Consider the following 10,348-nt stretch of genomic DNA (forward strand, 5'->3'; position numbering starts at 1 on the left):
GGGTAGGTCTTTCAACCTTCTGTTCACCCTCGCGGTCACGGGGTTCCTTACTTACTTACCCTTAATTATTGGGTTCATTATTAAGAGTTGAGCGGCAGAAAGTAACTAGTCAACAATACTCATCATTATTCACATCATGCTAGTAAGAGAAGGAATGAGCTTTCATCATGCATGTGTAACTCCATCAATATATTGGGTGATCTAGTATCCAGATCGTCTATGGCCTGCCTGCCCGTAGCGGTCAGAGCGGTGCACTGATTAGGCGCAGCGTAATGACCGCTTTACCTCTGTCCAAATGTCTTGTCCGAGTGAGATAAGGTGGTCATTGTGTTGTGCCTCATTAATGCGCTGCTATGGCTACTACAGGCAACAATAGGCTGTAGACGATCACAATCCATATATATTAGTTAGATAGAAGCGTAGAAGGATGGTATGGGTTGATCTACACCTCCAGATGAGGGACTCTGGATTGGCTAAATTACATCCACATTTGATCACATTAATGGTCCACCATGCATGTAATGGAGATTTTTCCTCAACCCACCCTTGGCTGAAATCACAGCATGGATGCATGGGATGACATGGCTATTATGTGGGTTCAATACTTCCTTTGCCACATAGAAAATTGTTAATGATATATTTATTCACGTGATCTCAATATGTCCTGTCAATGAACACAAAAAATATTCCCTAGAAAAAAAGTTAATAATAATAATAGATTCGATTAAGAACCATATGGATCCATATCAACTCCTCTTGTCTGCTCGTTTCTTTACACAACTTATCGATGATAATAGCTAATGAGTATTGATCATACCTTTCAATAGAAGGGAAGCAAGGACCAACCCTAAAATAAGAACAAGTGGGCCTTTACCACACGATTCTTTACACATTAAGGTGATTAATTGAAGCACATAAATCCATTAAAGAGACCAACCCAATTGAGCTCCATCCAACTAGGTTTGCCAATCAACACTTATCCACTAATTTGAATCCGCACAATGACTGATATCAGCTCATTTATGTAGAAAACATTACAATTAGAATCAACTTAGAATTCATCATGCCACGTACTCTGCTTTTTTAAAACAACAATATAATCACTAATTCCTTTTTATTTTTTTCGGGTACAAATAATCACTAAGAATAATTCTTAGTAGAGGAGAAAAGCGACAAAATCATTTGCTTGGAAAGGTGAGAATGATTGTCACGAAATGAAAGGGAGATTGTGATCATCTACAGCGCTCTGCCTGTAGCGGCCATAGCAGAGCTATTACGGCTCAGACAATCGCTTCGCACAATGTCCGTCTTACCTCTATCCGAGCACCTTGCCCAAGCAAGGATAAGGCAGATATTACGCACGGCGATGTATTTGAACCGCTATGGCCACTACAGGCAGCCGCCATAGAGGATCTGAATTGATGAAAGGGAAGAAAGAAATTTTACAATTATTAGAGTAAAGTAGGGAACGCAGGAGGGGCTGCTGTGATGACTACACTTTATACTACTAGTCCGTCCTTCCTTCCTTGTGGCTGATTTGTTTGTTTGTACAAGTAACTTAAGACTCGATTCTCTTCATTATATTCTGCATAAACAGGGGCACAAGACGATAATTTTTTATTAGATTTCACCACTGATAGGGTGATGGGGGGACCACTGATCTGATGTCGATGGTACAGAAAACCACGAATTTTTTTCTCTTTTTGGTAGAAAAAACCACGACATGAGACTCAGGTGACGTCATGTCAAGGGACCCCAGGTCCAGATCTATCATGGAGCATATGCATGGATATTGGAATGTAAATATCAACCCATGGTGACACTCATTAATGTCTCTGGGCTCAACCATTCTTATGTCATAAGAATATAGGATGTTGTACACTTCTGCAACACCTTACTCCATGTCCATATATATACTCTCTCTCTTTAGTCTTTCTTTCTCTGTCAAAGGCTCACAGGAGATAAAATCATAGTGGAATGGAGTGGGCTTTAGTCTCTTAGCATCATACTGTTGGTGGCGAACATGTCCAATACTTTTATAGAATGGCGCGGGGTAGAATAGGTGCGGGGCTTGCCCGAACCTTTGACGCAGGCTTAAATGGACTGGGATTTTTCCTATCTGACTTTCAACCAGGGAATCTAGGGTTCCCTCGTGCTTGAGTAGCTCTAAGGACCTTTGTGTTAGACTTCAAAGATATCGGTCTTGATAGGATTCTTAACAAAGTGCAAAAATGGCTAACAGGGATTTATATGATGCACAAAGACAAACACATAATACTATTTTTTTGCTAAAGATCAGCAATGGATTGTATTAAATGAGTATAAAGAACAGATACAGAAAGAGAACTACACCAAAATTCTTGGACTTCACTCCCCTCCTCCAGCCTGACCTTCAGAAGGGAGGAAACCACCACATTATCTTACAAACCCACCCCCTTCTCACCTAGGAAATCTGTATCTAGGCATTGAAGTTGCATCCCATCTCAACTCGCCTCCGATATAGTTCGGAGCTGCCACCTATCCCTCCGACGTTCCAGTAGAAGCCGTCTTCTTCGCTAACTTATCTGCTACCACATTAACTTCTCTGTAGCAATGACTTATCCTCCAATCAATACGTTCTAGATATCCGCTGTAGTACCGCCATCTTTGTTGGAAACACCAGAGAAGCAAGTTATTTTCCACGCAACTAACCAAAGTAGCCGAATCACTTTCAATCCACAGTTTATTCACCTGCAAAATCTTGGCATGGTGCAGCCCAATGAAGAGACCCTCCATTTTTGCCCTGAGATTTGTTCCCACTCCCAAAAAAATCACAAAGCAGTACTTGGCCCTCCCATCATGGTCTCTGAAAATACCCCCAGCCCCTGACTGTCCTGGGTTCCCTATAGAGCACCCATCTATATTCATCTTGAGCCATCCTTGATCCGGGGCCTTCCAAACCGCTTCCATAATCTACCCCCTAGGCTTCCTACTCACCATGAGATCGAGCTTCCTTGCAAGCATCAACTTTGACACTAACAAAACTTGCACCGGCTCCAGGGTTGACACATCAGATAGGTCTTTACCTTTCACCACCACAGACTGACTACGATGCACATTCTCAAACCTTCGCCTATTCCGTTCCACCCAAATATGGTATGGCACAAGTATGATCAATGCCATCCATATTTTTGAGATGGAAAGTAAACAAGCCAATATCAGATCATACCAAACTGTTGAGGTGGACGAACCCCTGATTCCTCCTTCCAATGGTTAATCCGTTGACTGTAACGTACACTTCCCAGAAGAGAAAAACAAAAGCAAAATAGAAAGCTGACGAGTAAATGTTGAAAGAAAGATAAATACTAAAAGTAATGTATTGAGTTGTTGTGTGTGTCTTTATGTGCGACAGCTCCATGGCTTTTATAGATGGTCCCAACTCTGCTTGGCAGTTGCAGCCGCCAGTCTCCCATAGTGGCCTTCGTGCCCTATCCTTTTGCTTGCCACGTGGCCCTTTGCTAAAGTACTCCCTGATCATGCCCCTTTGTCCATGCTGTTGTGGATGTGGTGGGCTTCATCGCTTTTGCTTGGAAATAGGGAACGTTACTCCTATTTGGAGATATTCTCTCAATCGCCTCCTTCTGACCTTGTCAGCTTACGTTACCCTTACCTGATAACGTGTCTTGCCGAGTACTAAACGTGAAACGGGTCCCAACACATACGGACCATACAATGCAAAAGCTTCCCTATTGTTACGTGCGTCAAGTATAGGTTATTAATATCGGTTTAACAACTTGTTATCGGGTATGGATGGGTTAGGTAAGATGGGATAGTGTTTATCAATTATTAGTAGTTACTAAAGTGGAGATGATGCGGAGTACTTATCTAATAGAATTGGTGCAAGAGTGGAATTATAACCCCACAGTAGTGGGTTACTTGTGTCAAGCTATGTAACGGCTAGCCTTGGCAGCCCTATTTAATAGTGATTGTAAATGAAAAGGTTAGGAGATTATTATTCCCTAAATTATCTCTTAAGAGTAATCTTGAAGAGAATTGGGGGCGGCTTGGTAAAGCCCGAAATTCATATCTCTCTTCCATTCTCTCTCTTCTTTTAGTATTTCTCTTTTCTTTATTTTCTCTTTCAATTATCTTGCACCTATCCCACATTTTGATTGTGAACGCAAAATTGCTTTTTAAGGACACCATAAGATAAAGTGAAAGCAACAGTGGGGGACTAATTTTTCTATCATTGAAAAAATCAGTAATAAAGCATGGCATGCACGACTGAGGAGAGTAATTAGATGAGAAGCCATCTACGTCTCTCTATTTAAACCCTTTATTACTCCTCTCTCGTCATTCATACTAAATATTATATCTCCATTCACTCCTTTTTAGAGAGAGAGAGAGCCAGATAGAGATGGACAAAGAAGGAAGCCAGCAAGAGATTAAGTTAAAGAAAGGTCCATGGAAGCCAGAAGAAGACTTGCTTCTCACACGATACGTAGAGACTCATGGGGAGGGGAAATGGGCAACTGTTTCAAAGAGATCAGGTGACCTTTATCTCACACTTCATGCATATTTATTTGTTCTTTTAACTCATATATGAGTTTTCCTCTCTTGGGCAGGTTTGATGAGAGGAGGGAAGAGTTGCAGGTTGAGATGGAAGAACTATCTAAGACCAAACCTAAAGCGTGGAGAGATGTCACAGGAAGAGGAAGACCTTATCATCCGAATGCATAATCTTCTTGGAAATCGGTAACAATTGGTTCTTTAAAGTTAAAACTGCACAAGAATCAAACCAATTCATCTCATCCAGAGACACTACTAGCTATTAGCTGACCATTTTTTGGGGGTGGTGAAGGTGGTCATTGATTGCAGGTCGGCTTCCTGGTCGAACCGACAACGAAGTAAAGAATTACTGGAACACCCATCTCATCAAAAGGTATCCACAATGCCTTAAGACTAGTAAGGTAAGCTCCAAGTCCAGTATTAACAAGAGGAGGAAAGTCTCCCTTCCACCCAAATCTCCTTCTCCTTCTGCTTCTCCATCCATATGTGCTGTCCAAAGTTCCCAAAGTGGATGTAGTAGAGATAGTAATGAAAATCAAGAAACCGTCACCACCAATAACAGCAGCAAAAGCAGCCATGGACCAGAATCACAACAGTTGGCCGCCGGCAATGGCAACAGCGGCGTAGAGGAGACAGTATATGAGAATCCATCACAGTCAGTACCATTAGACTTGGGTTCCATTAGTGTTTGGTTGGAGTCATTTGAAAGTGGCGCAGATAGGTGGTCTTGGATGGAATCTCCTCTCAGATCTTTCTACTTCCCCGAGGACAGAATGTACCCAACTCTTCGACCATATAATACATAATAATAAGAGTCACTACTAAAAGTTCAGAACTTCCCACTAGCACTTCAGGTCTGTTAGTTTTGCAGTGTGCACGACTCTTTAAGGTTGGCACTTGGCACTTATTATTAGAATAGAATGAATTACTGAGTTATATGTACTTCGCATACTGTCTTCGAATGCCATGAAATCTCTCTCTCTCTCTCTCTCTCTACGTTTCTGGGAAGTGATAACAAATCTTTGGATTTGGTTATCTGAGATTCAAAAAACACAAATTTGAAGAACAATCCGAGGGAGTGGAACGAAAAGGGTAACCTAAATTATTTGTGGACAGCCGATATTAGACTATACATCTTTTGTTCCTTCAACTCAAAAGGTGGGCAAGGGAAGTGGTGAAGAACCCAATTATTAATACTTTTACATGAGTGACGGACAGCGCAGTATCCAATCATCATCATTGTCTGATAAATCTGAACCACATACAATTCCAAAGTGTTTAACAATCGATAATTCTTTACTGTACATTGCAGCATCCAGCTGTTCGGCCAGTCTGTCTTTTTAACCGTTTATTTTTTTGGAAAAATTACAGGATTAACCACTTTTGAATTTCCTTTTACAAAATTAGCCACTCATTAATCATTATTTCAGTTAACAAAAATATGCTGTTTTAGGTTTGGTTTTACAAAACTATTCAAAACAGTGCTTATTCCCCAATTAAAGAGCTTTTTTGACAATTTTACCCCTACCTCCATTTTCACGGTTCTTTCGAGACCTCCCGCTCCTACACCTTTCTTCTTCTTCTTCCTGCCACCACATCTGCCATACCGCTGTGCCCACATACCCCCACCCCATGCTGTCCCCCAACAGATTTCACCCGCCCCTACTCCCCTTCTTATGGGAGATGAGGCCAGCGTTGAAATCCCATCTTCCCGACCCCCTGCCTGTAGGATATAGCTCCCCACAAAATCTCCCCCCATGGGATATATAAGCTTTTCATGCTTAGAATAATGACAGATTACATTAAAAAAATTATAAAATTACAGTTTTCAGAATTAATTTCAGCGACAACATCAATGAATAAGGATCACAAAAACTTTCAAAGGCAAAATTCTGCACCTGGAAAATGTAATAACCATGGTGTTTTCTAAAAATCCATTAAAATATAAAACATAAGACAAAAGTGGAGTTCGCTGTACTATGAAATTAAGGTATTCTTTAATCAAAACCTCAATGCTCTTCTGCTCTATTAAGGAAATAGGAAAATCAGAACCTGAATGCTCCTCCGTGCCGGCTGCCCCCACCCTACCGCCACAAGACACAAATCAACACCGCAAGAAATAGGGGCCTTAGGAATTCAACCTCTACATTTTGTTACCGAAATTAAGGAAAATTTTCTTCTTTAGTTGGAACACACCCATTCCACGATGCCAATAACCCATTCGACCAAGCATCGTCATGGAGGAGCCAAAGTTCTACTGAAAACAAAAAAAGGAAACCAAAGTTGAAGAGAGGAATCATCGCCGATAACTTTTTGGCATAAACAATGACGCAAAAGCCCTTCGTCTCTTTGTCGGGCCAAACCGGAATCCCAATAGGGGAGGGTTGAAGCTACGCGGGTGCGACGTGGGGTTACAGGGAAGGGGGCAGGGGTAAAAATGTCAAATAATATAGATAAGGGAGGGAAATAAACTGTAGTAGATAGTTTTGTAAACCTAAACTCAATATTAGATAATTTTGTTAAGTGAAACTTATAATGGCTAATTTTGTAAAAGAAAACTCAAAAGTAACTAATCCTGTAATTTTCCCTAGTTTTATTTGGTCAAAGTCTTTTTAACTGGTTCCAATCCTCCTATTGTAAGTGATAGAGGGTCATCGGGTGTCAACCTTTTTTTTTTTTTGGTAAACAAGTCTTTATTAGAAAATAAGACATGCAAAACTCATGGTGACAATGAGGAACACAACTCAAGCAACCATGGATTGGAAATGGGCCATTCAGTCGTGTAAGTTAACGACAAAGCCCTCCGAGCCAAGGAGTCAGCCATGCTGTTAATCTCGCTTGGAATTGAAAAGAAATAACAAGAAACAAAATAGGAAGAAATGTGAATAATATCATCCACCAACACTCGAATGTGTAGAGGCGAAGTTCCACCACCAGCCCTGTTATATGAAATCAGATTCATATTGTCAGACTCAATCATAACCTGCTCAAACCCAGCCGTGATCATCTCCATCGTCACATACCGAACAGCAATAGCCTCACCCACTAAAATATCTGAAAAGGGAGTCGGGACCGAAGCAGCAAGCATAGGTTGTCCATTGTGGTCTCTACACATAAACCCAACGCCTGATTTGGCTGAATCTGCAGCATAACTAGCATCACAATTGCACTTCACATAACCCATAGTAGGTGCAACCCAGTGAAGGGGTCGATCAACCAAAGTTGGAGGAGAAGAAACAACATTAGAAGGAGTCACATCATACTCATGAAAGGCCTTAACTGCTGCAACAATAACTTTTGAAAGCGGCCAAACTCTGCGTCCAAAAATCAAATCATTCCTTGACAACCAAATGTGCCAACAAATGAAACTACATAAAGTGACCAAAGATCTGGACTCCTTCTTCCCCAATCGGGAGAATAACTTCCAAGTCTGAACCCAATCTGAAAAACGCTGATCACCTGGCATCGAAAAGGTAGAGCCAAGTGGGCTACCAAACCATACAGCCCTCGCAAATGAGCAACCCAAAAGAATGTGTGAAGCCGTCTCATGTTCCCCACACCGAACACAAAGCGGATCAGCATGAACATTGCGCCATGTTAAAGCATCACCAGTCGCAAGACCAGAGGCACAAGCAAGCCATAAAAAGCGTTGGACCTTAGGAATTGTTTTACAATTTCAAATATACCTCCAAACAACACTGGGAACCGAACTCCAATCATGTAATCTGGAAGAAGATGCCACAGACAAACGGTGAGCACGCTCCTTATTAGATAGAAGATGGTAGGCACTACGCACCGAGAAAATACCATTCTTACTTCCCATCCATACCCATCGGTCAGGCCGATCACAAAGTGACAGATTTATCTTCAATATCTCCCTGATCAGCAACATTAAATAACTAGAAAGCAAATCAGTACGCCAAGTATGAGATATAGGGTCAATAAGATCCGAAACCTTCCTCAACCATGGAATGTTTGGACAATTTGTGGTGACTCTAAAATCAGTATATGAGGGAATCCATGCATTAGACCAAATATCAACACAATTGCCATTTCCAACACTCCAACACAAACCTTCCTTCAAGACCCTTTTCCCTTCCATAATGCTCCTCCAATGTCACACCCCAAACCACCCCTGGAAGGATTGGGTAGGTGACCCGAATTGCGTAACGGCAATCCGTCAAATCCCACGGATCTAGAAGCAGTGCTTATATTCATGGAACCACATTCATTAACTTTACCAAAGGCAAGATCAGAGTGCTGCAGAAAAACTACAATTATAATAAAAGAGAAAGCGTAGCGGTACGGGAAATGATGATAATATATACATAGATAAGTTTGATACATTTCCCAACTATCCACAAACTAAGAAACAAAGCTGACAAGAACAGAACTAAAGTTACTACATACATAATTATATACAGGGTGAGTAGGCTCAACCCCAAAAAGAAAAAGAAAGAAAACTACAACAGAACCACAGTCAATACGGGGAAAAACTCCTAACAAAAATAAAAAGGAGTCCCCAAGATAAAAAGCATTAGATGCGCTCTTCAACGGTCTTCATCAATGACCACCGAGAATGCACGCATCATTGGCACGACCTCCATCGGGGTCCACACCAATATCATCATAATAATTAAGGCTCACCTCCTCGTAATGAGCCTCCATGCCACAGCTGCATCAATCTGCAAAATCATCTAAGAAAAACAATGTATAACAAAGTGTGAGCCCCCACTGAGCTCGTGAGAAAATATGTTATACCCGCACCCCGGGAGTATAATTAATTATTAATTCTTCCCTGTGACGTGTAGTTATCACTGCCACGTATGCCGGTGAGTTGTTCTCACTGGTGGTCAAACCCAGCTATATTGACCATAGTACGAGGTTGCCTGTGGAAACTAGTCGGGACCACGGAGGTTGCACCTTGACGTGTCAGGGGTAAGTAGTTGACCAAATTTTGTTGTGTGCTTACTGCCCTCTCAAAGCCCTCGAAGTGTGGTCCAAAGGCCCTGACCTCTTATGGTGGGAACCACCTTCCTACTCGCATCGGAGGCAAGGTTACTGGCTGCCTCCGACCCTGCATCCAATGCTGCTAACAAGGACCCTTGTGGGTGAGACCCTGTGGCTAAGGTGCTATTGGTGTCCTGCCATGTTTGACCCTACCCAAATAGACCCTAGGTTACACTTATGAGGCCTTATCCAAACAGGCCATTAAAAGTGATTTTCTATATGAGAGAGAGGGGTAAGACTATTCCTTAGTCTTTCTTTTTCTTTTCTTTCCTAACCTAATCGTGAAAAGGAGGAGAGCTTTGAAGAGAGGAGGCGGCAAGGAGGAGAAGAAGGAGAAGGAAGGGAAGAAGAAGAAGGAAATGGCTGCTGGGTTTGGAGCTTTAAAGAGGGTACATCGTGTGTACCTCAAACCAGGTAAGCCAAGTGCCCTTTTCCCCCATTTTTCTCTCTTCCCCTTGCTCGTTTGAGCTTGGGTGGTTCGTTGGTTGCAGCCCCAAGATGGGGATTTCTTTTTGGAAACCCAAAGGGTTAGCTCGAGCCATGTGTAGTTTCCCCTTGTAGGATGCTATCCCATTTCATTACAATCCTATAAAGACCTCTATTTGACCTCTTGCTGAATCTATTTGATTATAAAGCATCAACCACCAAAGAAAACCCCAAATCTGGATTTTTGAGCTTTTGATCCTTTAAACCCCCTTAAATCTTTGAATGTTGGGTGTTTCTAAGACCCAAATAGACTCCAAGACACCCCCTCCCTTGTCCCTTGAGGCTTAGAGAACCAAATGGGACA

General features: G+C 41.8%; 1 protein-coding gene across 1 annotated transcript; it reads left to right on the top strand.

Annotated features, from left to right (window-relative positions):
* Positions 1-4,279: 4,279 nt before the first annotated feature.
* On the top strand, positions 4,280-5,393 carry LOC122671810 (transcription factor MYB57-like). Its single transcript, XM_043869257.1, has 4 exons — positions 4,280-4,529; positions 4,605-4,734; positions 4,841-5,004; positions 5,062-5,393. The coding sequence occupies exons 1-4, from the start codon at positions 4,397-4,399 to the stop codon at positions 5,352-5,354; spliced, it is 720 nt and encodes a 239-aa protein (XP_043725192.1). The 5' UTR covers positions 4,280-4,396; the 3' UTR covers positions 5,355-5,393.
* The last annotated feature ends 4,955 nt before the right edge of the window (positions 5,394-10,348 follow it).

This window comes from Telopea speciosissima, chromosome 8 (genome assembly GCF_018873765.1).
Source record: "Telopea speciosissima isolate NSW1024214 ecotype Mountain lineage chromosome 8, Tspe_v1, whole genome shotgun sequence".
Taxonomy (NCBI): Eukaryota; Viridiplantae; Streptophyta; class Magnoliopsida; order Proteales; family Proteaceae; genus Telopea; species Telopea speciosissima.

What these genes read in the sequence shown, in the direction of transcription:
- LOC122671810 (XM_043869257.1), top strand. Translation starts at nt 4,397, where the DNA reads ATGGACAAAGAAGGAAGCCAGCAAGAGATTAAGTTAAAGAAAGGTCCA. An exon ending in CATAATCTTCTTGGAAATCG is followed by an intron (nt 4,735 to 4,840) that starts GTAACAATTGGT and finishes GGGGTGGTGAAG; the next exon opens with GTGGTCATTGATTGCAGGTC. An exon ending in AGTCTCCCTTCCACCCAAAT is followed by an intron (nt 5,005 to 5,061) that starts CTCCTTCTCCTT and finishes CCCAAAGTGGAT; the next exon opens with GTAGTAGAGATAGTAATGAA.